This window comes from Trachemys scripta, chromosome 1 (genome assembly GCF_013100865.1).
Source record: "Trachemys scripta elegans isolate TJP31775 chromosome 1, CAS_Tse_1.0, whole genome shotgun sequence".
Lineage (NCBI taxonomy): Eukaryota > Metazoa > Chordata > Testudines > Emydidae > Trachemys > Trachemys scripta.
Window position 1 is genome coordinate 293358166 of NC_048298.1, and position 27477 is coordinate 293385642.

General features: G+C 43.9%; 1 protein-coding gene across 1 annotated transcript; it reads right to left on the minus strand.

Moving 5' to 3' along the window:
* Nucleotides 1-1653: 1653 nt before the first annotated feature.
* On the minus strand, nucleotides 1654-27152 carry NHLRC3 (NHL repeat containing 3). Its single transcript, XM_034758569.1, has 7 exons — nucleotides 27009-27152; nucleotides 16721-16873; nucleotides 10152-10299; nucleotides 8589-8789; nucleotides 7741-7832; nucleotides 5093-5205; nucleotides 1654-4360 (listed from the first exon to the last, which is right to left on the minus strand). Exons 1-7 carry the CDS (start codon nucleotides 27099-27101, stop codon nucleotides 4132-4134), a joined length of 1029 nt encoding a protein of 342 aa, XP_034614460.1. The 5' UTR covers nucleotides 27102-27152; the 3' UTR covers nucleotides 1654-4131.
* Nucleotides 27153-27477: the final 325 nt, after the last annotated feature.

The window sequence follows — 27477 nt, forward strand, 5'->3', positions numbered from 1 at the left end:
GCCCCAAGGGTCGGTCCTGGGGCCGGTTTTGTTTAATATCTTTATTAATGATCTGGAGGATGGTGTGGACTGCACTCTCAGCAAGTTTGCAGATGACACTAAACTAGGAGGCGTGGTAGATACACTAGAGGGTAGGGATCGGATACAGAGGGACCTAGACAAATTAGAGGATTGGGCAGAAAAAAACCTGATGAGGTTCAACAAGGACAAGTGCAGAGTCCTGCACTTAGGACGGAAGAATCCCATGCACTGCTACAGACTAGGGACCGAATGGCTAGGTAGCAGTTCTGCTGAAAAGGACCTAGGGGTCACAGTGGACGAGAAGCTGGATATGAGTCAACAGTGTGCTCTTGTTGCCAAGAAGGCTAACGGCATTTTGGGCTGTATAAGTAGGGGCATTGCCAGCAGATCGAGGAACGTGATCGTTCCCCTTTATTCGACATTGGTGAGGCCTCATCTGGAATACTGTGTCCAGTTTTGGGCCCCACACTACAAGAAGGATGTGGAAAAATTGGAAAGAGTCCAGCGGAGGGCAACAAAAATGATTAGGGGTCTGGAGCACATGACTTATGAGGAGAGGCTGAGAGAACTGGGATTGTTTAGTCTCCAGAAGAGAAGAATGAGGGGGGATTTGATAGCAGCCTTCAACTACCTGAAGGGGGGTTCCAAAGAGGATGGAGCTCGGCTGTTCTCAGTGGTGGCAGATGACAGAACAAGGAGCAATGGTCTCAAGTTGCAGTGGGGGAGGTCCAGGTTGGATATCAGGAAAAACTATTTCACTAGGAGGGTGGTGAAACACTGGAATGCGTTACCTAGGGAGGTGGTGGAGTCTCCTTCCTTGGAGGTTTTTAAGGCCCGGCTTGACAAAGCCCTGGCTGGGATGATTTAGCTGGGAATTGGTCCTGCTTTGAGCAGGGGGTTGGACTAGATGACCTCTTGAGGTCCCTTCCAACTCTGATATTCTATGATTCTATGATTCTATGGTTTGAAGACATCAAGAGATAGAGAATCCACAATTTCCCTTGGTAGTTTGTTTCAATGGTTCATCCCCTATTAAAAATGTGTGCCTTATTTCTAATTTGCATTTGTCTGGCTTTAACTTCCAGCCATTAGTTCTTGTTATGCTCTTTTCTTCTAGATTAGAGCCCTTTAGTACCTGGTATTTTCTCCCCGTGAAGGTACTTTATACATTGTAATCAAGTCACCACTTGATCTTCTTTTTGACAAGCTGAACAATTTGAACTCTTTAAATCCCTCATTGATTTCAATCTTAATTTAATATCTGGATTTTTTGAAAGAATTAGTCTAATCCTCTATAAAAGACTCAGTGTAGCTGGAAATGATTATATTGCTGTCTTCATATCAAGGCTTATGTAACTCAATCATCACATATTATTAATTACTCTGAGAAAAACATATGATAAACTGTAATAATTAAGATGTATGCATCCATTTTCAATTTACTATTGATGTCATACAGAGCGAGAGTCACAAGAGTGGTGAGGTAGGAAGAGAAAAGGGACACAGAATTTTAGCTTCCAAGTAAGTAATTTTACTAAGCTGTGTGCAAATCAGGCAAAATGTGTTTAAAAACATTTTTTATACAAAACGTAATTTAGATGAACAGTTCAAGTTTACCAGTCTGATTTTCCCCCCCCACTTTTCCCCAAATCAAAAAATCCCATGCAGCCAAAGTCATCACACCAAGCTACAGAAATGAGGAGCACTTTCAAATTAAGACATAAGGTCCCCCATTGTAAAAGCCTTACTTACTTTTTGCCAAATTATGCTAAAATGTAATTTTGCTCAATTATTTTTACAAATTCAAGCACTTATCAGTCACCTCTTGAACTAGGTCACAAGTATAGCAGTGAAAAGGAGTTTGATAGCCTCCTACTAATCACCAGCTGACACCTGTTCATACCACAAGTACCTATAAACTGAACAAACACACTTTGGCCCAGATTCTCAAAGGCATTTAGGCACCTAGCTCCCACTGATTCCAAGGATGAGGGGGGCAGCAAAAGTCAGCCAACAATGGTTTTAAAAAATTGATGTTTGAGTGACAAGTCTCAAAGACAAGTCTCTAAGGCACACGCAGAACTTCATGATCTGCATCACATGGAAGGCTTCTTGAGCTGCCAATCTGAAGGTATCTGCCAGTACAGTGTCTTTTTCAGTATCATAACCATCTATACAAAGTCCTCTTTGTTCAGGATTGCCTGGTTCCAAAGCAGCAATAATGTCCAGACATGGCAACCAAATCTGACTCTTCCTTGATGATTCATGTAGACTGTTGCTGTAACGTTACATAAGGATCTGGACACTGTGGCAAGAAAAGTCTTCAAGGCTAAACTGAGCAAACCTTAATTTTAGTGAACCTGGAATTGAACTAAGCAATACCACATTCAACTGCTGAGGCATCCATGATGGTGAAGCAGGGTTCCACTTCCCATACTCCTTAACTATGGAGGTGGAACAGCTTAGCCTCTCTTGACCTACTACTAGCACCCAAAATAGCCAAGGAATCAGGATAGTTATGTGAAAAGAAAAGGAAAAAGCATTCATAGCTCCTGACTGAACAAGGAGGATGGATCCACAGTTTCTTAAGATGCATCCAATCTTTTACCAGGAGAGTCATTCCTGACCACTAGAAATATATCAAAGAACTGGTGCTCTTTTTTCACCCCTTCTACACTGAAGAGAGGATACTCTGAAAGGTTGTCCAGCAAAACCTAAAAGGCTTTGGAATTACCGTGGACTAGGGAAGGGATGGACAGAAAGATGCTGGTGTATGTTTTTTGGAGAAGATAATGAAGCTAATTTATGCAACTCAAAACCCAAACTGGATTCAGGGGAAGAATTATAAAGACAATGACTCTGGAAGAGTCACAAAGAAGTTTGCAAGTTCTGTGCTAAAGAGAAATCAGCTGCTGATGTATTGGCAGAAGTCCCCCAAAAAGAAATGGAAAGTCACCGCTTAATATTGAAAGAATGTCCTTGAAAATCTGAAGGCAGAATAAAAGATCAGACTGGTCTCTAAAAACAAGAATCCAAAGGCCAAATATTGCTGTAGACAACGTGTCTAAGTTTCAACAAGATTAAGAGGACAAAAGCATGCTATAGGTATCCAGACCTAAGGCTGATTAAAAATCTCCTAGTAAATCCCCAGTATGTGCCCCAGGGATCTCAGCTGTGTTAAACTTCAACACATTCTACTTTGAGGCCTTGCTTACACATAAAACTTGTACCGATTTAACTAAATCAATTTAGAAACTCGGTTAGTTAAAAATCAGTGTCACCTCATTGTGAAGACACTCTTAATTTCATTTAAAGTGCTTTATATGGAGTTAGCTTAAATCAGTAAAGAACTGATGCCTTTGATGTCAACAGCGGTATCAATGATTACCTAAGATAGATGCCAGAGATGCTAAAACCTCAGCACTGGCCATAAGTGTCAAAGGTCTCACTGAAGCTCAGGAGACTATGACATGCTACATCTTTATGTTCTGAGTTGGACAATGTTAGCATAAAGAGTCAAGGAAACCTGAAGCAATGTTAAGCTAGAGTCCAGAGCCTCAAGTGGACAAGGCTTCTGGAAAATTAAATATGCAGACATTTCTCTCTGCCAGCTAGGATGTTAGGAGGCAGCAGAGTGCACTGACTAGGCAAAGAAGTCACAAGATTCACCCCGGACACTGGAGGTAGAGTGTATATTGATTAACAATGGAAATTATGTCTAGACTAGCAGAATAATTACAAACTTAATGTCTTATGATATATCAAGAGACAAGGGGAAAAACTACCTTGAAGTTAAAAGCAGGGTAAAACGGAACTAATATGCATATCAAATGCATTCTCCAAATCCCAACAACTAACTAAAATGAAACAAAACACACAAAACATGCCAGTAAAGACAAATAATGACAGATCAAGAGAAAATAGCTCCCTGAGTTTGACAAAGAAAATAAGAGTGAGAGCAGGTCACAAAACAGTTATTTTATGCATTCTAGTGGTGCAACATGCTGTGCTTATGAGTGGAAGCACAGTCTGCAATGAATGTAAGGAAATCCAGCACAGGTTTTGTAATCCAGAATAAATGGCTTGTGCTGAATGAACCAAAGAAAACCATTAGTTTAAGGGTACATATTTTTGTACTTGTTGTGCACCAATTTCTGCAACATAAATTGCTCCAGTCTTCACATTTACATCCACAAGGTGTGGTTTAACCTCATCAGCTAGCTGGATTGTGTTTACCACATGGCAATCTCCAATGGATCCTACTGGTGGTGCTGCCAAGACAGACACTCTGTTAATATTCAGCTGAGCTACAATTAGATATTTCTCATTGGTAGTTAATCTGAAAATAAATAAAAAAATTAGAATTAACATATTCTTAGAACACTTCATGTTAACACTGCTATGTGCTTTAAAAATTATTATCCATATCTACGTGAGCAAACAGCATTCATGTGCAGAGGAGGCAATCAGTTTTCTAACTTTCTGATTTGGACTTCAAATCTGAGTTTTAGGGTATCCTCATGTATAACTCATGTGTCAGTCGCTTAACTTCCAGCTGCTGAAGTTTTCAAATCAAATGAAAACGATTCTAACATTCTCAGTCTCACCGTGCTGTAGAGTATACAGAGTAAGCATGCAGGACTTGCTCTACATGCTGCCGCTGCTCTTTGGAGCCACAGATTTTGGTGTAACAGCAAATTAATAGGAATTTACACAAAGGAAGTTAGGGCCTGTGCCTGTAGCCTTTACACATCTGAGTAAGGGGGGGCAATATCAAGCTCCTAGTCATGTTCCCCAATGTCTATGAAACTCACAGCTTTAAATAAAATGAAAGTCCCAATCCATCAGACGGATTCACACAGGCAGATCTTATGAAGTCATGTGATTGCAAGGATTTACCTTTACAGATCCTATTGCAGGATCAGGAATCAGGACCTAATTCCACAGCAATTCCACTTGCTAATTCCAGAGCCTGATATCAAGCATTTGCTATCAACTTAAATCTTACTGGAGAAAAAGTCGCATTCTGTTTCCTTTGAAATGTTTTTGTGTAAATACATAATTACAGTACCTGACAGAAGAGGGACCATCTTCTACGAAACAACTACTCCAGGACCCCAGCCATTCCCCTGTGACTTTATCAAAAACCTGGATTCGTTTGTTTCCTCGGTCAGCAACCCACACCTATTGTACACAGTAAATATAGCTATAATACATCCATACAGTATATACAGCTATAAATAGTTACATCAAAAGCATCAGATGTTCCTTACACATAATGGGCCAAATATAGTGAAGAAAAGAGGGTTACATCAGGAATGAATTTGGCTCAACTTTTATTTTACAAAGTTGTCTAACCAGGTATTAATTCTCAGACTCCCGCTCAAAAAAAAAAAAAAAAAAAAAAAGGGGGGGGGGGGGGGGCAAAATACACCTTACAATGAAGTTAAACTAAATATAAAAAATCACAGGTAAGATACACAATCTACTTTACTCTGCCCCAATTGAGATGCCAGTGTCTTATGCTCCCCTCTTTTGTGGGTGCAAGACAGAAATGTTTTCCACAGAACACAGGTTTTTCAGTGCTCAGATACATACACATATCAATACTAAGTATGATGTTACCAAACTAATAATTGCTCTTTATTTTCAGCTATGTGATCTAATTTCATGAGCAGGGTCTAGGAGGTTTGCATATGTAAATACATATGTGCGCAATGACAATTTGAAAACTGGCTGGCACAGGGAATTCTGGGGATTGGTTATCTTCAGTATGCCCTTGGGCTAAACAGAAATGTGTGGAGTAGGCTTCTTTCTGTGGACTGTGAATGGGTTGTAATAACACTGTACTATTAAGATTAAGGCATCCCATTTATTGCAATCGCTGACAAGATGAAACTGTTCTGTTATAGACAATCATGTCCATCAAACATTTTAGCTTTCTCAGATTATTATTGCTGAGGTCAGATTATTGCTCAGGGGCAGAGGTAAGTGACAGTTTGTGTACCTTACCCGTGAATTTCCATACTTTGAATTTAAAAAAAAAAAGTTTACATTTTAAAAGTTATTTATGTATTTATTTATTTGAGAAATTAAAGCATTTCTGTAAGACTGTGTGTGACCCAGGGACTCCCTGCCTGGTGCCATCTGGCAGAGGGCACAAGGGGCACGCATGTTTTTACAGGGATTCCCTAATATATACTGAAAGTTATGTTCTTACGGTGTTGGAGTTAAGGCAGATCACCAGGAGTGGCATACCTCAAAGATACTCCTTTCACACAGGAGGTAACTGATATTTATTTCCCTGTCTGGCCATTGATATGTTATATGCCACACACTGTATGCCTATTTGCATACTGAGCCAGGTACAAATTGAGAGATTGAGAAATATACAAGAGAGGAAATTTTCAGGAAGAAACAAAGAGCAGGGGTGTGTCCTGTTTATGGATAAAGACAAAGAATTGGTCTGGTATATCTTGGAGCGCTAAGAGACACACTGAATCCTTCATCTCGGAGGCAAACTTACAGTGTGCATGTCTCGTGAAAGAAGGGTCACAGCCACCCTAGCTGTAAAGTGCTGCAAGGAGTTTGGGCGAGCAGTATCCTATCCTACTAGATATGAGGGTATCTTGTCAATTAAGTCTAGGCTCCAGAATGCATATTATGATTTTATTTTACATACAATCATTTGTTTCCAATATTTCCACTTGCTATTACTTGAATCTCTATGTTTTGTTAAATAAATTTATACCTGATTTCCCTATAAACAAATTTAAGTGCTGCGAGTTAAGCGAAGTGGTGATCTGAAGTTAAACTGGCAAGGTGGGTTGTAGTGTCTTGGAAGCAGTGGATTGGTGAATACTGCGAGTGTCCCATGGACAAAAGTCTGGACACTCCAGGGAGATACTAGGAGAGCTCAATGGTTCCAGTGTGCCTATCGTTAACCTGTAGAGTGACAGTAGAGCCTGCAAGGGCTAGAGGGGATTACTTGTGTTGCCTGTGGCCAGTAAGGTTGGAGAGCTGATCCACTGCAGTCCCAGACAAGGCTTCCTCACACTAAGGGCAGGTGGTAGTGAAGTGCCACATAACCCTGTGTTTACCTGGGAAGTGTCACAATGTGTACTCAACCTCTGAGGCACTCAGTTAAGGTTCTATCTAAGTTAGAACCCATCAGAGTTGTATGTCAGGGAATTTTCTTAGTTTTTAAATTGTCCTAAGATTCTCTGAAGGAGCTTTGGAGCCACAACACCAAAAGTTATCAGAGTCAATGCTCCCAACCTTACAGAGCCCATAAGATGCACAAGAACAGGGTGAGAGTGGCAGCATGTTAGGGGGACTTCCTTCTTCTTGCCCCCTTGCAGTGCAAACCCTTTAAAGGTCTGTAGGAGTAGCTGCCTCTTCCTGGGGTCTGTAGGAAGTCCGTGTATATATGTACGTGAAGAGATTATGGCAGCTTGTCAAGACTTCCTCTTACCCTCCCAACCATGTCACGAAAAAGTTTTCAATGTGAAAAAGTTAAGCATGACTGCTCACGTGATTAAAATTGTATGCAGTAGGCCAGACCTCAATAATCAAAGATGAAAGAATGGCACTTTTTAGGTTGTCTTCCCCCTCTGCCCCCCAAAGGACATTAAGTACCAAAAATACATGTAGACATATACAGGAGAAGGCATAAAAGTTGTCTCTAAAACACTGAAAAATATAGTTTTAATTCCTTACCCGTCCAACAGAATCCACTGTGACACTGTGAGGAATCTTGAATTGACCAACACCTGTACCATTTTCCCCACGCAGCCATATCTCCTGGAAATCTAATAGTAGAAACCAGAATAAATAATGAAAAAGTAGTTTTCACTTTTATTATGTAGTACAGGGATCGGCAACCTCTGGCACGCGGCTCACCAGGCTAAGCACCCTGGCGGGCCGGGCAGGTTTGTTTACCTGCTGCGTGTGCAGGTTCAGCTGATCGCGGCTCCCAATGGCCACGGTTCGCCGTCCCAGGCCAACGCGGGTGGTGGGAAGTGGCGCGGGCCGAGGGATGTGCTGGCCGCCGCTTCCCGCAGCCCCCATTGGCCTGGAGTGGCGAACCATGGCCAGTGGGAGCCGCGATCGGCTGAACCTGCGGATGCGACAGATAAACAAACCGGCCCAGCCTGCTCTGGCAGCTGGGCTCGGGTGGTGATTTAAAGGGCCCGGGGCTCCACACGAATTCGGATATAAGGCGGTAAAGCAGCGGGTCTTGGGTGGTGCTTTAAAGGGCCCGGGGCTCCCTGCTGCTTTACCGCGTTATATCTGAATTCGTGTTATATCGGGTCGTGTTCTATCGGGGTAGAGGTGTATTAAAAACATGACAATCAAGGAGTTAGCTGATTAACTGGGTATTTTTGCTAAAATGATCAGTAGTGAAATAGGCTCTGATCCAAAGCTCATCAAAATCAATGGGGAGTCTGTCAACTAATTCTAATGGCCATAAGATCAGGCCCACAGTCAGCAATGTTGATGTTTAAAACTACTAGGCCTCTACATTTTCAAATGTCAACTCTTGTGTACGTTCCCTTTTCACATACCTGTGGACAGTTTGAATAATCTGTTGTTCATCCCTCCATCTCCATCCACAACGTAGATCTCCCCTGTTTGTTCCACAAATATTTCTGCGGGCTGATCAAACTGCAGCGGATTTAAACCTGAGCCAGCTTTACCTTGAGTACCCAGGATCTGAATAAGTTTACCAGAAGGACTGTACTGTTTAACTGTGTGCCCATACTCCCCTGTATTAAAGAAAGGCATAGAAATTTCTCAGCAAAACCATGGCTCTTCAACATCAGTAATAACAAGATAAAAATCCCTTGTCACTTTAAGAATGAAACTGAACTAAGAAAACTCTGTAGTAAGAGAATGATTTCAGATTAGCAAGGCATCAAATGTACATGTGCACAGGACTGGAGCTATCAGGATGGGTTAGAGGACAAAAGTTATGCATTGAGATGCATGCTTTTCTGGCCCTGCTCCTTGATTAAGATCTGGAAATGTTGGCCAAGATTATCAGCTCTGGAAAATGAGCACGTGGCACAACTCATGAACCTTCAAATTGCTCTACCTTGTACTGGGGAACAGGATCAGTGCACAATTAGGACTCAGAGAGCATGAATCTGGCTTTGTGTTCTTTTGGTACTGTCATAAATATAAAGGGAAGGGTCACAACCTTTATGTATGCAGTAATATAAAATCCCTCCTGGCCAGAGGTACAGAACCACTTACCTGTAAGGGGTTAATCAGTTCAATTAACCTAGTTGGCACCTGACCAGAAGGACCAATGGGGAAAGAAGATACTTTCAAATTGGGGAGGGGTGGGGGAGGAGACGTTTTGTTTGTGCTCTCTTTGTTTGTTCCCTCTCGGGAGAGAGAAAGAGACCAAGCAGGTAAACCAGCTCTTAAAAAGATACCTGAAATGATACATCTAAAATTACAGAAATTGTAAGTAAAGGCAAGGACATGCGTTAGATTATCTTTTGTTTTAGCTTGTGAATTTTCCTTATGCTAAGAGAGAGTTTTATTACTGTTTTTTTGTAACTGTGAAATTGAGTCCAGAGGGGAGTCCTCTGTGTTTAAAATGTTTGATTACCCTGTAAAGTTACCTTCCATCCTGATTTTGCAGGTGTGATTCTTTTACTTTTTTCTTTATAATAAAGTTCTTCTTTTAAGAATTAGTGTGCTAAAAAACAAAGGGTTTGGTCTGTGCTCATTTTGTTAACCTATTGGTTAGTATATTATTCTCAAGTCTCCCCAGGAAAGGGGGTGAAGGGGTTTGGGGGGGATATTTTGGGGAAATAGGGACTTTGAGGGATCTTTTTCCTGAATCTTAGTCTAAATCACATGGTGGTGGCAGCAATACCGTCCAAGGATAAGGAAAGGATTTGTGCCTTGGGGAAGTTTTTAACCTAAGCTGGTACTTATAAGCTTACGGGGTCTTTCATGCGGGTCCCCACATTTGTATCCCAGAGTTCAGAGTGGAGAGGGAACCCTGACAATTACCTTATTTAAACAATTAAAATTACTGTTCAAAGGGATACCTGCAAAAAACCTATTTTCTCTGTGGAATAATATTTTTAACATGTTTCCATTATACATACCGCTTCCAACATCTGTGATCCATATTGAGGTATCTGTAGGGGTGCTGACTGCAAAGATACCATGAGGCATTTCAACTGTGGAATTCCATGCATGCAGGAAATGTCCTTCATCTGAAAACACTAGTACCTTTGGTACATTAGCCCCTCTCTGAAGGTGTACAAAAATAGTCAATTGAAAAAAGGATCTTATCAAGCAAATAATCTCACCTTTGACAATTCTGTTTCAATGTTAGTAATTTTCATGTCAAACACTTTTACAGACATTAATTAATAATTCTCACAATCACCTTTGTGACGTGGGCAAGTACGGCTAACCCCATTTTACAGCTGGCGAAAGACACAGAAAGGTTAAGTTTGCAACTGTGTTCATTAATTTTGGGACACTTACGGCCTGATTTTCAGAGGTGCTGAGCCACGGCTGCTCTCACTGTCTTCATTTTGAATTGTGATGGCACACCATCTCTGAAAAAACCATCATGCCCTCGGTCTCCCAAGATGGGCACACAACATTTTTAATTGTAGTTAATTGTCCAGGATTGCAGGTGCCATGGCTGTGTTTTAGAAATAAAAATCTCACCACTTTTGTTTGCATTGCTGAAGAGAGAGGGTCTCAACCAGAATCTAGATACCAACATGTAGGCATGACTAGTACAGTTAGTAAAATTCTATTATAACAGTTGTTTGGGATGGATGATTTTCTGTCTATCCATTCTAGGTACTGATGTGGCCACTGTGACAGATATGGTAATTTCCTGCAATATCCTCGAAACTCTTATGTATCTATTATTGTGGGCCAGGACTGTATGTAATTTCTTTATGAGAGAGATGTGACAAATATTGCAACCCCATGTGTATCTTTGGGGTCCACTGTTTAAATGAATGTTTTATTGTGTTCCACTCCAGGGGAGAAGGCTACCACAGCTCCTGCAGGAACTAAAAACAGTGGATGGTGATTAAGGCAAGTCAGCCAAGTTGTAATCCCCAAAAGAGGTACCACCTCCTGGGGATGCTTGCGTATACTAGCTCAAACTAGATTTTTCACGGACCAACAGACAAAGAAATGACTTTGGGATAAATAGCCTGAGTTTAAACTGACTTGGGCCTTCTTTCTGATTTACACAATGTACAGAACCTTCTATCTGGAGGGGTGGGAGTGAGAGGCTAAAAAATCAATGATTTTGTTAAAAAAAAAAAAAAAAAAAAAAAGGAAATTTTTCATTTAAATTGGATTATTTTATTTTATTTTATTTAAATTTTAATAAGTTGTTCTTTATAAAAATAAACCTGTTTAAAATGAAATATGAATTTAATACAAAATATGTTAAGACGTAAACTTATTATAATCTCTTAAAACATTTAAATAAAAAATAAATATGCTGAATCCATAAGCCTCTATCAAAACTGAGTTGAAGGCTGCATTTCTATATAAAGAAAGAAGCAGGGGGAAAACAGCTAACTTTTGACGTCAAGCTTTATAGATAGAGCACAATAGGTCATGTACTGTATTAAGGGCTTGTTTTGTTAAATAAAAGTAATTTTGATATGCTGTTTTGTATGTTTAATTAAATTCTAGTTACCATCCTAATGCAGCTTGACACAAATCATGAGAAAAAAGTTAATTATCTAGTGAATAAGCAATATATCATTCACCATCTTCTAACATATTAAAAATGTACAATAAGAATTTGAAAATATTAAGCTATATAATTGCTTAAATAAATGTATATAGTCATAGTGTAACCTCCTAGGTAGTAAAAAGATGTACCAAATCTAGTGTAAAGGCTCTATTTAGTTGTAAATCAACACGTTTTAATGGTTATATCAACCAATGAGAATGCACCTTTCCCTAGAAAATAACTGAAGTAAAAATGGAAAAGTAGATTAAAATCAATCATTTAGATGAGGGGTGGGGAACCTACAGCCTGCCAGCCGGATCTGACCCACTGCTTCATTTCATCCGGCCCTCGGCAAGTCTCCACGCTGTGGGCCGAAAGCCCTGAGCCTCAGCACCCCCCCGCGACTGCTTGTGACGCTGGAGCCGCAAGCACCAGCTTGCCCCGCTGCGGGGGGGGAAGCTAGGGTTGCCAGGTTATTAAAAGTCCGGTTGGCTCCGTGCAGCTCCCGGAAGCGGATGGAATGTCCCTGCGGCCCCTAGGCGCTGGAGCGATCAGGGAAGCTCTGTGCGCTTCTCCCGCCCCCAGCTCCCATTGGCTGGGAACCACAGCCAATGGGAACTGCAGGCGTGGGCACCATGCACTGCGCAGAGCCGCCTGGCCGTATCTCTGCCTAAGGGACGCAGGGATATGCCGCCTGCTTCTGGGAGCAGCGTGGAGCCAAGGCAGGCAGGGAGCCTGTCTTAGCCCCACTGACTGGGAGCCACTGGGGGTAAGTGCCAGCCAGCTAGAGCCCGCACCCTGAACCCCCTCCCCAGATCAGAACCCACACCCTAACTGCCTCCCAGATCTTGCATCCCAATCCCCTGCTCCAGGTTGTATTCCCCTCCCACACCCTAAATCCCTCCCAGAACCCATACCTATACCTGCACCCCAACCCCCGGCCCCAGCCCTGAGTCCCCTCCTGCACCCAAACTCCCTCCCAAAGCCCACACCCTGACTCTCCTCCCACACCCCAACCCCCTGCCCTGAGCCCCCTCCTACACCCAAACTCCCTCCCAGAGCCCACACCCCGAACCACCTCCCAATCCCCTGCCCCAGCCTGGAGCCCCCTCCTGCACCCCAAATGCCTCACCCCCCTCCTGCACCCCAACCCCCTGCCCCAGCCCAGAGCCCCATCCCACATCCCAAACCCCTCATTTTTGGCCCCACCCCAGCTTGGGGGAAGCCCTGAGCCTCTGCCCCACCTCCCCCGTGGGGCTGGAGCTGCGAGCACTGGCTCGCCTTGCTGGGGTGGGACCTCCGAGCTTCCGTGCCCCCCCACGGGGCTGTATGTGGCCCACGACTGATTTTTTCTGTGGGTCAGTGGCCCCTGTTAGAAAAAAGGTTCCCCACCCCTGATTTAGATTGAGGCTTTCCACATGCTGATTTAAATCAACTCACCTGGAGTGGCCCAATCCTTGCAGAAGAGTTGGAAAGACTAACACCTACCAGAGCCCTTGTTGGAGCTGGGTGTGATCTTTATTAAGCTTTTTAGTATGTGTGTAGGTTCCTTTATTGTTTTGAATATGTTTTGTCTCTAAAATTTTCACCTTAAATATAAGTGTGCTTGGTTAGAAAAAGATTTGTGATAACTTATAATGGCAAGCAATTACAGCTGTTCATAGCCTGTGAAGACAAAAGCAAATCACAGATGCTGGCCTGTTTAGGCAGTCTGGCTTGCTGGGAATATCACAGTGTACCCAGGGAACTGTGCAGCCTAGGAAACCCCTCCACCCCCATCAGGAAGGAGAGAGATGTGGGTCTCGGACCAAAAGAGTTGGTGGCTGAGGAGCCATAAACCTAGAATGGTGCCCTTGAGGGACCATGAAGGGGGAACAGAGGTGCAATTGCCCTGGACTATGACATATATGGTGGCAGTGTGAATTGCCATAAGTGCTAACAGCAGTGAAAGCAAGTACCATAGAAGGAAAAACCACAGAGTAAAGTCATAGTCTTTTGTGGAAAGGAATAGTGAAAAGAGAGCCAGGCAAAAATGAATTATCAACAGCTGAAGAAAGGTCAGCTGGCTGAGCTATGCACAGACAGGCAGCTCAACACAGAGGACTAACGACACAGCTAGTAGGTTTGCTGTATTTGGATGATGGGAAGACGTATGAAGTCCAGGTTGGTAGGGAACATTCAACTCACTGGCGCAGGGTCCAGCAGGCAGGGGGAATCTTGGAGCCAACACTTTGCAGGGCAGCATGGAAGAGGCTAACAAGAAGCAGCAACTATGTTCTGTCCAGACCGAATCCATCACTACAACTGGGATCGTGGGCAGGTCCACAGGCTGACCAAGACAGGACACAGCTGAAGAAGGACTGACTGCATCTGGAACCCCAGCTGTTTGCAGACAAGGAGCAACAGCACCAGCATAAAAAGTGCCAGTGTCAGCACAAACACGCAGAGAAGCAGAAGTATTGTCAAGATGGAGAGACTGTGCCAGTAGGACCAGGTTCAATAACATCAGCTCAAAAAAGAGAAACTGCACCAGCAGAACCATAGTCTGGTAAGTGGAGCCAGTCACTAGCTACCTGTCCTGGTGAATGGCATTGACTCCAAATTTCTTCCTCATTTTAGGGAGGAGGATGACATGGATGTATTTCTAAATGCTTCTGAAATAGGATTTGAAGGACTGACTCCTACCAGAGCCCTGGCTGGAGTTGGAAGGTGATCTCTGGTAAGCTTATTAGTTTGTATGTAAATGCTTTCGTTGTTTTAATAAGTTTTCTATGTAGCGCTTTCACTTTAAGATTAAATGTGCTTGCTTATAAAGGGCTGTGTGGTAACTTTCAACTGCTGGCAATTATGTTGTGCATAATTGCCTTGAGAGAAAGCAAAATGCAGACCTTGCCCTGTTTAGGCAGTCTGGATTCCTGGGAATATCACAGTGTAGCCAGGGAACTGTGCAACCTGGAAAGCCCCTTGGTCAGGAGGGAGAGATAAGGTCTCTCCCCAAGAGAGTTAATGGCTGAGGAGCTGGGAGCCTAGAAGGGGTGCCCTTAATGGACCATGGAGGTGAATGCAGGCGCAGTTACCTGAATTGTGGCAGCCCCCAACACTGGAGTATCTGAGCACCTCACAGTTTTTGATTTATTAATCCTCACAACATTCCTATGAGTATTATTATCCTCATTTTACAGATGGGGAAGAGGGGCAGAGAGAGACTAAGTATCTAGGGATGTAAATACCCTTTACAACAGGCCTGCACAACTCGAAAAGCAGCAAGGGCCATATTACTCCAAAGAAAACAGCTGAGGGCCAAAACCCACAGGCCCCCCCGAAACTCCCCCCCAGCACCCCTAAAACACCTCCCCCCAGCGCCACCCGCCCTGCGGAAACAAACCTTCCTTCCCCAGTGCCGTCCCGCCGAAACAGTAGTATTGAACCTTGGTAATATGTTATAGTGGGCCCCTAAGGTAGTATAATTAAGGTAACAGAAAAATGTCTTTTTGCTAGAAGTAGAATAAGATCTTCCCCCCACTTTGTAATCAATTGCCCTGTTGAATAAATGAGGTGTGAATGAGGAAGGTGTGGAAGGCAGGCACCTCCAGACAGCTGCAACCCTTGGAGAGGGGATGGGAGCCAGACCAAGGACAATCAAACTTGTCAAGTGGGCTGACTAGAGAAGAGCAGACATACTGATAGCCTCAGGGGTTAGAAGCAAGCACCTTCCTTTGGGAACACCCTCTTTGCAGCATTGGGACAACCCCCAGCCCAGAGAAAAGCAGCAAAAAGGACCAATTTTTATGAGAGACAAGATCAGTAGAACAGGTCAGCCACCGACTCGCTGCTTGCCTCCCCACCTCCCGAAGTATAAAGCCTCCCCGCTCGCTCAGCTCATCATCCCCCCCTGCTCGCCTCCTCAACCAACCCCCCACCGCCAGCTCACCTGCCTGTCCGCCGCGGGCTCGCCTGCTTCCCCCACCCCCCCGCCACTGCCCACCGCCAGCCTTTTACCTTCTGCCACTGCCCCTCACTCCCCAGCCTGCCACTGGCCTCTTCACCACCCCGCCACCCGCTGGCCGTTGGCTTGCCCCACCCCGATGCTTGCCTACTCACCCCCCGCGGGCCACACAGTGAGCCTACGCGGTCCACTTGTGACCCACGGGCCGTATGTTGTGCAGGCCTGCTTTACAACTAAGTTTCTAGGGATGTGAATACTGTTAAAAATGTGAATTGTTTAAACAATTAAAAAGATGTCGTTTAAGCGGCTGGGGCCCATCTGGCCGGCACGGCTGGGCCCGCTCTGTCTGGGTGCTGCAGCTGGGCTCACTCTGGGCAGGTGGCGCTGCTCCGGGTGGGCGGTGCTGCTCAGGCTGCGCAGCTGGGCCCACTGGACTGGCCGGTGCGGGGCCGCTGGGGACAGCCAGGGTTAATGGTTAAGGCGGTTAACCGGTAAGACTATGCTTACCGATTAACTTTTTACATCCCTATAAGTATCTTGCCCAAATTCACACAGGATGTTTGTGGCAGTGCAGGAATTGAACCCGGGTCTCCCACAGCCCACTGGGGCCATCCTTCTTTTGCGGTTTACTGAGTTGAGGCAGGGATGCAAAGAAGAGTAGCAGAAGTGACATATACAGTTGCCTCCATTCTCCTAGCAAGCTTCCATGTCGTAGGCTATCTGATTTGTATCTTTCCTTGTGGCACTTGCCATTTCAAAACTATTTTTTTTTTAATTTTAAGCCTTTAAAAAACATAAAAGCAACAAGCTCAATATGCCCAGGAAGAACCTTCATATCCAGGACTACTTTAAAGAAATGTATACTATTAATAACCTTAGTCAAATTTACATCAAGAATTTAATACAATAAACTGTTATAATTATCTTAATATAAATGCAAATGGTAACTCCACACAGGAAAAACAGTATAATGCTAATAAGGACAAAATTCTAGTGCTATTACTTACTTGTGCAACATAGACCAGATCATGGAGAGGGTCAACAGCAACACAAAATGTTTGCCCAGTGAAATATTCTGGACGTTTAGGCCAGCCTACATCCAGCTTGTAAAGCTGTTGTTCTATCCTCCAAGGGGAGTAAGAAGCAATTGCTCTTAATACCTTAAAAATATAAAAGTAAAAAACCATTAACAGTTAAATTCCATGAAATTCCACTTTCTATAATCCTTCAGCTTTTTATTAGTTATTATTAAGGTGAGATTTTCAAAGACACAAATTTGATGGTTGGGTGTCTAATTTCCATTGAAAGTCATTGGATGTTAGGCATCTAGCTGTTTTTTGGTCCTTTGTAAATCTTCCTTGTTAGAGCCAAGTGAATCAGCACACTTGAAATGTTAAATCAAGTGTTCATCCACCAATTACTCAATAACAAATATTATTCTGACATGGGATTGTATCTAAACGGAGTGCAGGGATGCTGTAGAATTACTGAGGCAAAATTACACGATTGTTTCCCAGTTGTGTAGTTCTTGGCACTCAAAATGTACTGAGCTCTTTCTTAAAACTTTTAAAAACTGCTAAGCTCTTGTAACAATTCTAGATGGTATGTCCACAATAGCCTTCCAGTAGCTGTATCTGATGTGCTGGCTAAACCATGTTGATCAGAATCATGTTCAAGACAACAGAGGGTCCTGTGGCACCTTTAAGACTAACAGAAATATTGAGAGCATAAGCTTTCGTGGATAAGAACATCACTTCTTCAGATGCAAGTATACTTCACTTGCATCTGAAGAAGTGAGGTTCTTACCCACGAAAGCTTATGCTCCCAATACTTCTGTTAGTTTTAAAGGTGCCACAGGACCCTCTGTTGCTTTTTACAGATTCAGACTAACACGGCTACCCCTCTGATGTTCAAGACAATTCACCCCAAGCAGTAATATAGTTTTGAATTGGGTAATATGGAAACAAGTCATACCACCTGTGTTTAAAGAGGTTGTGTGAACTGGGTGGTGGCTAGATTTAATTTCCTAAAGCGGTTTCCATTATCAAGGGACCTTCACTGCATAACACCTGTGTGTGTTAACAGGTAGTTGACAGCTCCATAACAAAGCATCCAATGGATCTCAAGACTCTTGCTGCCACAACCACAGAGTTCAACATGACTCCATTCTGCTACAGCCAGCCTGGAATTCTAGTTCTTCAGCTCCCTACAGCTCTCTACAACTTAAGCTAAAGAAGATCTCTAGTGGCTTATTCTAGTAGTAGGCTCCTTATGCTCTTGGTGGTCTTCGCTGAAGGACAACATCATGCTCACTCTCTTGTACACGTAAATGTACTACAGAATGTTACTATAGACGAAAGGATCAGAGGCGGGTTATTGGAGATGAAGGGGTGACAATAGACAGGATGAGCACACGTGCATTTCAAAGACCACATCCAACCAAGTCTAACACATTTTGCCACCCTCCCAGAAGCCTCCCATACAGACCTTCAGCCTTTCCTTACACACAAGGAGAGCCAAAACTCTTGAGGAAACACTTGATTAGTAGCCCTGCAAGCAACTCAGCCTCCTGGCCACAATATGCAGCTGGCTACTGATCCTGGCAGAGCTGGGAAGGCATCTATGCTTTACCTCACCTCCTCTCTCCAAAGGTAAAATGCTGGATTGTGCAGGGCAAGTGAGCAAAGGCGGGGGGGAGGGGAACTTAGTTTAAGGAGAGGACAGAAGAGGGAAAACAAAGTACAGAGAGAATGAGTGTGGCAAAGAGAAAGCGGAAAGAGAGGAATAGGTTGAAACACAGGTAGAGAAGGAATGAGCAGGGAAGTGAAAAAAAGCATAAAAGCCAGAATCCTGTGAACATAGATCAGGAGGGCAAGAAGCATAAAGACAAGAAAAAGAGCAAGGAATATGCAGGGCCCTGGACACTCCATGATTCCATGTTCCATGACAATGGAATCTGCTACAGAATTTATCTCCTTACCATAGAACTGTGCTCCAGAATCTGACACATTTTATATATATATATATATATATATGTTCTAGCCCTTACAGTCACAGAGGAAAACTCAAATGTGAGCCAAGCATAAACTGTCTGTATCATCTACCAGCATCTGGAGGGAGCCTGAAACAATAGCTTTGATAGGGTGACTTGTCCCATTCATTTCAATCAGGGCCCACTGGACTCTGCAATTCTATGGCTGCTTAATTTGGCATTCTCCTAATAAAAGTTAGACTTGCAGACACCTGATAGAAAATATAGTAGAGGGAACAAAGAGAGAGAAAATGTTTTCTAAAACCTCACCCTTTACTGTAATATAGCTGGTATTCTTTTTCTTAATCAAGGGAAGAAAGTCAGGGAGAGACACAAGGCTGAAGTTGATTCCTTACTCCCAGTTCCTTATTTGTGGTACCAACTCCACATTCATGGTTCCCAGTTCCTTATTCAAAGGCCAACATTATTTTAAAATATATCAATGTAAGATTAAATATTTAGAAAAGTCATCAGATTAATGTGACAATGTGACCATTTTAATTACTAATTCCTTATTTATCAAGTAAATAATCAGAGAGCTGGGTTTTCACTGCCTGCATGTGACAAAATAAGTCTTGGATCACCCAAAATGACATGTCCCCATGACATGTTCTGTTCTGACCCACATGACTGTTCTGAAGGAGCTGGGAGAAGTCACTCCCCAGCCCCAAGTTTTGTTCCTGTGCAATATACTGCCACATGTCACACCCCTACCACACTTCTATATCGTACACAGAGTTTGAATAAGGAGGTGGGTTTTGACAGACTGTATGTGAATAAATGAGTCTAGGGACACACAAAGTGACACATCCCTGTGACCATCAGACTGTTCTTAAGGAGCTGGGAATCCCACTCGCCAACCTGAAGCTTTGTTGTGACACAGTATGCTGCCACATGTTACTCCTATTCCACACTGCTTGAATATGGAGCAGGGATTTGACTGCCTGTATATGACAAAATGTGTCTCAGGTCACTTCAGGTGACATGGCACAGCGACTGTCAGGAAGTTCTGAAGGAGCTGGGATATGCCTCTTGCCGACCACAAGGTTTGTTCTTGGGCTATATGCTCCCCCACCCCTGTTCCATACTGTACATAGTGCTTAAATAAGGAGCTGGGTTTTGACAGACTATACGTGAGATAATTCAATTTGGGTCACCCCAAGTGACATATCTCCACAACTGTCAGACTGTTCTGAAGTAGCTGAGACATGCCAGGGGTTAGACTAGATGACCCTTGTGGTCCCTTTTAAGCCAATGGTTCTAGGATTCTATGCCACTTGCCAACCCTAAGATTTGTTCTTCAGCAATATACTGCCATTCGTCTCATCTCCACCCCAGTTCCATATTGTACATAGTGTGTGTGAATAAGGAGCTGGCTTTTGACTGGTTGTATGGGACAAAATACGTATTGAGTTACCCCAAGTGACAAGTCCCTGCAACAGTTATTTCATTATGAAGAGATGAGGATAGGCCCCTTCCAGAGGCAAATCTTTATTTCTGGTCTGACAGATATATTGCCCCAATTTTTGTGTGTGTTTTCTCTGTTAACATACAATATGTAATATTGCATGTAAAAATCAACAGAATCAGTATTCAATGAATTTGCTGCAAATCATGCCGTAATGTTTTCATAGAAATTATATGATAGTTACAAATGAAGAACTTTGGTTTGTTTTTAGATGAAAAATGTATAAACATTTTTTAAATTCTGTTACACACATAAAACCAGTTGTGCTTATTAGAGTTGTGTGTTTTGCTCATTACACAAGAAAAAAGCTTTACTGTTTATACAAATAATACTGATGACTTCTATTGAACTAATCAATATTTGAAACACTGTAAACATTAATACTATATTCAAGTTACATAAAAAGGTACTACAGGAAGGGCAGTTGGCGTATGTTTCTGTGGTAGGGGAACTGCATTTTTGTCTGAATATTCAATAAATTATATTTGAAAAAGACAAGTCACTACTCTGAAAAAAATCCTCCAAAATGCATCTGTTGTCTTTCAACTTACTTGCTATCATGCTGGAAATCTCTGCTGGAAATAACCCATGGTAAAATTTTTGAATCTGTGATCAGACTTAACAATAATGAATAAGATGCATGGGTCACCATTAATGAAATGATGTGTACTCAATAGACGTAATCCATTGCATATGTTCATGTTTACTCTGAAATTGTAAAATAAGTATAGATGTTGCTATTTATTATAATATTTTAATTAATTGAGCAATGGTTGCTGTTGTTAGTACTGATTATTGGTGACACCTATATTTAAGCATTCCTAAGGATCTGTATGGTCAGACTCCATTTTGCACAGAAAGGACGTTTCTTCATAAATTTCTGCACAGAATTGCTGCATAATCTGGTGCTGTCTGCTGCTTTATGGTCTGTAATCCTGACACAACCACCTATTGCGCCAAACATCCACATGGAGGGGGAAACTTTGATAAAGGTGTGCATGCAGAAGGGCCAGTAACAGGGTTTCACAGATTCTCAAGTATACCTAGACCATCCCTGCCAGGTGTTTATCTAATCTGTTCTTAAAAACATTCAATGATGGGGATTCTGCAACCTCTCCTGAAAACCTAATCCAGTGCTTAACTATTTTGATAGTTAGAAAGTTTTTCCTAATGCCTACTCTAAATCTCCCTTGTAGCAGATTAAGCCAGTGACGACTTGTCCTAATGGAAGTGGACATGCAGAACAATTAATCACTGTTCTCTTTATAACAATCCTTAATGTATTTCAAAACTGTTGTCATGCCCCTTCAGTCTTCTCTTCTCAAGACTAAACTTGCTCACCTTTCCTTTTAGGTCAAGTTTTCTAAACCTTTTATCATTTTTGCTTTTTCTCCTCTGGACTTGCTCTAATTTTTCCATATCTTTCTTAAAGTGTGTCATCCAGAGCTGGGCACACTACTTTGGTTGAGGCCTCACCACTGCGGAGTAGAACAGGACATTTTCCTCAGTGTCTTATATGTGACACTCCTGCTAATACACCCCCAAATGGTATTAGCCTTTTTTACCACTGAATCACGTTGTTGGCTCATATTTAAGGCTCTGTGTTTGTCACGGAGATCATGGATTTTGTGACTTTTCCTGACCTCTGTGACTTCTGCAGCAGCTGGTGTGCCTGGCTCGCGAGCTGCCTGAGCAGCTCGGGCAACGCCCAGGGCCAGGTGCACCAGCTGCTGCTGGGGCAGTCTCCCCACCTCAGCCCCCCAGCAGCAGGAGTTTGGGTGTGGCGGGGCTCAGGGCTGGGGTGAGTGGTGCTTACCTGGAGGGGGGGCTTCCCTCTCTCAGCTCCTAGCTCCATGTGCTGCCTCTACCAGCAGGCACCGCCCCTGCAGCTCCCATTGGCCACGGTTCCCAGCCAATGGGAGCTGCAGAACTGGGGCTTGGGGCAGAGCGGAGGCAAGGCAGCACATAGAGCTGAGAAGCCGGGTAGGGAGCCTGCCCCAGCCCCGCCAAACCCCACCCCCAACACCCGCAGTGCCCCCCCAGGTCACCGCCCCCAGTACCCGCAATGCCCTACCCCAGTCACCCCCCCCCCCAAAGCACCCGTGGCACCCTCCCACGTTTTAGTCGGGGTATATATAATAAAAGTCATGGACAGGTCATGAGCTGTGAATTTTTGTTTACTGCCCGTGACTTTTACTAAAAATACCAGTGACTAAAATGTAGCCTTACTCAAATTCAATCTGTGATCCGCTAAAACCCCCCAGATCATTTTCAGCAGTACTACCACCTAGCCAGTTATTCCTCATTTTATAGTTATCCATTTGATTTTTCTTTCCTATGTATAGTATTTTGTGTGACAGATATGGCAATTTCCTGCAATATCCTTGGAAAACCTTCCTGAATTAAGGTTAAGTATATTTCGAATCCATTGCATTAAATGCAATGGTTATGTATTATTGTGGACTAGGATTGTCTGTACTTCTCTATGGGAGAGAGAGGATGTAAACCTCAGGAAGTGCTAATAATTTCAGAGGCGTATACTGAACAATGGGCCAGACAAGAATGGACAATTGGGGTATTATCAAGTGATTTTCCTGAGGATCGCTAGGGGGAGGTGAATGAAAATTTCCCACCTCTGGTTATGCAAAAAAAACCCCAGACTGTTGAAGCTATGCTCTTCAGAGGGGCTGACTGTCTACTGATTACCTGTTCCTGGAATCTGAAGATCAATGAAAGAGTGAACTTTCCTAGCAATTCTGGTTGTGAGCTGAGGTTGTTATGAACTTGTAACCACAGAAAAACCCTTTTGTGGGGTTTGAAGGACTGTCTCCTACCAGAGTCCTTGTTGGAGTTGAGGGTGATCAGTAGTACGCTTATTGGTATGCATGTAGGTTCTTTTGTTGTTTTAATGTTTTCTCTATGATAATTTCACCTTAAGAATAAATGTGCTTGCTTATAAAGGGCTATATGGTAACTTGCACCTGAAGGCAATTATGCTGTTCATAGCCTTCAAAGAGAAAACACACTGCAGATGCTGGAAATCTCACAGTGTAACTAGGGAACTGTGCACCCCTGGTAAGGAGGGAGAAAAATATGGGTCTCTACTCAAGAGAAGCGACAGTCGAGGAGGCAGGAGCCTAGAGTGGGTTCCCTTGTGGGACCATGGAGGAGGAATGGCAGTTGCCATGAACTGTGACACTTTGAACTTGTCTTTATTTAATTTAATACTCTTGATTTCCAACCAATTCTTGACTTTGTCAAGGTCATTTTGAATTCTGTTCCTTGCAACCTCTCCCAATTTGTGTCATCTGCAAATTTTATAAGCATACTCTTCACTCCATTAGCTATTTCATTACTGAAAATATTGACTAGTGACAGACCCCTGCAGGACCCCACTAGATACATCTCCCCAGTTTGACAGCAAACCCTAACTACTGCCATCTCTTATGCCCCCATCCTACTTCATATTGTAAACGGTGCTTGATTAGGAAGTTGGATTTTGACTGGCTGTACCTTACTTGAAACTCTTTGCAAAAATTGCAGCCTATTTCACAAGAGATTGTGTTGGGGTGGGGGGGAAGGGGTAATGGGCCACAATTTTTTGCACCCTAAAAGTTTCAAGTAAGGCAGTTCCATTTCTCAGCTACATTAGAATAGCTTAATGATTGTAGGGACATGTCACTTAGGATGACTAAAGACTTATTTTATCACATACAGCCAGCCAAAATCCAGTTCTCTATTCAAGCACTGTTTACAATATGGAAAGGGGGGGGGCATAACAAGTGGCAGCACACTGCTCAAGAACAAAGTTTCAGGTCAGTGAGTGGCAGTGTAGCCCAGCTCCTTCCGAACATTCAGATGGTTGTGGCAATGTGTCACTTTGGGTGACCTGGGAAAGAGTTTGTCATGCACAGCCAGACAAACCCACTTCCTTATTCCATCACCATTTACACTATGGAAGTGGGATGGGGTGCTATGCAACAGCACACTGCACAGGAACAAAGCTTTGGGGTCAGTGAGCGAGGTGCCCCAGCTCCTTCAGAACAGGCTGACTGTTGCAGGGACACGCCTGTTAGGTGACCTGAGGCTTATATGGTCACACCCAGCTTCTTACTTGATTAGTTAGTAATGAGTAATTTACGTTATTCATGTTAAATATAAAAATATATGGAGATATTCCTATCTCAGAACTGAAAGGTACTCTGAAAGGTCATTGAGTCCAGCGCCCTGCCTTCACTAGCAGGACCAAATACTGATTTTGCCCTAGATCCCTAAGTGGCCCCCTCAAGGATTGAACTTCAAACCCGGGGTTTAGCAGGCCAATGCTCAAGCCACTGAGCTATTTCCCCCTCCCCCATTAGGTGATATTTCTAAAAACTGACTCTTACATTTTAAAATAATGTTGCCCTTTGACTAAGTTAACTAGGAACCATGAACAAAGAACTTGGAACAGAGAACCAAGTTCAGCTCTTTGGGAGGACGAGACTGAAAAGGTGGGGGTTGGAGAGGGTTTGGCTTGAAGTATCGGGGGTAGCAGTGTTAGTCTATATCTACAAAAACAACAAGGAGTCTGGTGGCACCTTAAAGACTAACAGATTTATTTGGACATAAGCTTTCGTGGGTAAAAACCTCACTTCTTCAGATGCATAGAGTGAAAGTTACAGATGCAGGCATTATATACACTGACACATGGAGAGAAGGGAGTTACTTCGCAAGTGGAGAACCAGTGTTGACAGGGCCAATTCAATCAGGGTGGATGTAGTCCACTCCCAATAATAGATGAGGAGGTGTCAGTTCCAGGAGATAAAAGCTGCTTCTGTAATGAGCCAGCCACTCCCAGTCCCTATTCAAGCCCAGATTAATGGTGTTAAATTTGCCACCAGAAAACTACAATGCATTGGTGTTCTTTCTGAAAAGACCATCCTGGCCACCATGGATGTAGAAGCACTTTACGCCAATATTCCACATGAGGATGGACTAGAAGCTGTCAGGAACAGTATCCCTGATGAGGCCACAGCACACCTGGTGGCTGAGCTTTGTGACTTTGTCCTCACCCACAACCACTTCAGATTTGGAGACAACTTATACCTTCTATACCCCAACTATACCTCAAGTCAATGGCACTGCTATGGGTACCTGCATGGCCCCACAGTATGCCAACATTTTTATGGCTGACTTAGAACAACACTTCCTCAGCTCTCATCCCCTAGTGCCCCTCCTCTACTTGCGCTACATTGATGACATCTTCATCATATGGACCCACGGAAAGGAAGCCCTTGAAGAATTCCACCTGGACTTTAACAATTTCCACCCCACCATCAACCTCAGCCTGGACCAGTCCACACAAGAGATCCACTTCCTGGACACTACAGTGCAAATAAGTGATGGTCACATAAACACCACCCTATACCGGAAACCTACTGATCGCTATACGTACCTACATGCCTCCAGCTTCCATCCAAGACACATCACGCGATCCATTGTCTACAGCCAAGCCCTAAGATACAACCGAATTTGCTCCAACCCCTCAGACAGAGACAAACACCTACAAGACCTTTATCAAGCATTCGTAAAACTACAATACCCACCTGAGGAAGTGAGGAAACAGATTGACAGAGCAAGACTGCTACCCAGAAATCACCTACTACAGGACAGGCCCAACAAGGACAATAACAGAACACCATTGGCCATCACATACAGTCCCCAGCTAAAACCTCTCCAGCACATTATCCACGATCTACAACCTATCCTGGAAAATGACCCCTCACTATCACAGACCTTGGGAGGCAGGCCAGTCCTTGCTTACAGACAACCCCCCAACCTGAAGCAAATACTCACCAGCAACTACACACCACACCACAGAAACACCAACCCAGGAACCAATCCCTGTAGCAAACCTCGTTGCCTACTCTGTCCCCATATCTACTCTGACGACACCATCAAGGGCTCGTTCACCTGCACATCTACTAATGTTATATATGCCATCATGTGCCAGCAATGCCCCTCTACCACGTACATTGGCCAAAATGGACAGTCCCTCCGCAAAAGAATAAATGGACACAAATCGGACATCAGGAATGGTAACATACAAAAGCCAGTAAGTGAACACTTCAATCTTCCTGGTCATTCTATTGCAGATTTAAAAGTCACTATCATTGAACAAAAAAACTTCAGAAACAGACTTCAAAGAGAAACAGCAGAACTAAAATTCATTTGCAAATTTAACACCATTAACCTGGGCTTGAATAGGGACTGGGAGTGGCTGGCTCACTACAGAAGCAGCTTTTCCTCTCCTGGAATTGACACCTCCTCATCTATTATTGGGAGTGGACTACACCCACCCTGATCGAATTGGCCCTGTCAACACTGGTTCTCCACTTGCAAAGTAACTCCCTGCTCTCCATGTGTCAGTATATAATGCCTGCATCTGTAACTTTCACTCTATGCATCTGAAGAAGTGAGGTTTTTACCCACGAAAGCTTATGTCCAAATAAATCTGTTAGTCTTTAAGGTGCCACCAGACTCCTTGTTGATTTGGCTTAGGAAGAGACAGAGAGGACGGAGCGGGCTCCCCCTTCCTCCAGCAGCCATCTCCTGCCCCCGCCCGTGGCCCAGCCCCCCCCATCGCAGCTGTGGCCCAGGGTGGGATGACTGACACGGAAGATGGGGGATGGAGGTACGGAGCCAGCAGACACAGGGGGCACAAGCTCACCCCACCCACCTGTAGGGGGACCCCCCCGCCCGCTCCGCGGGACCTAGCGAGCGGGCAGCCCCGCCCGCCCCTGCCCAGACCCACCTGGGATCCCGAGAGCGCGCAATAGAAAACCAGCAGCGCTACTACCGCGCTGCCCATAGCAACCGCCAGGCCCGGCCTGCCGCGCAGCTTCATGGAGCCCGGACAGCGTCACCGCCGGGGTTCGGTCTCCCCCCCCCGACCCCCACCCCCACCCCGGAGCCGCTCGTGGCTCACGTCAGCAGGAGGCCCCACCCCTCAGCGTGCGCGAGCCGGGCATGCTACGGCAGGCTCCAGGCAGAGCCACGGCTCCTACTGGTTCCTGTCTGGAAAACTGCAGCTTTGTCATATGACAACAGGAGGCGCATGTCAGTCACGTGACTCTGAGATGGCGCGGTCAGGCCTCCCTCCCAATTTTTTATACCCTGTTGATCTCCTTTGGGGTTGTCCAGCTGAGTGCCTGAGCGCAGGAGAACAATGTCCGGGATCCAGGAATTTTTAAACAATCGATACCAGTCCTTTCGGCAGAATG

Coding starts and splice junctions, on each gene's coding strand:
- NHLRC3 (XM_034758569.1), bottom strand. CDS start 27,101: ATGAAGCTGCGCGGCAGGCCGGGCCTGGCGGTTGCTATGGGCAGCGCG. Junction 16,874..27,008: donor GCGCGCTCTCGGGATCCCAG/GTGGGTCTGGGC, acceptor TATATTTTTAAG/GTATTAAGAGCAATTGCTTC. Junction 5,206..7,740: donor CAGTGGATTCTGTTGGACGG/GTAAGGAATTAA, acceptor TGTGTACAATAG/GTGTGGGTTGCTGACCGAGG.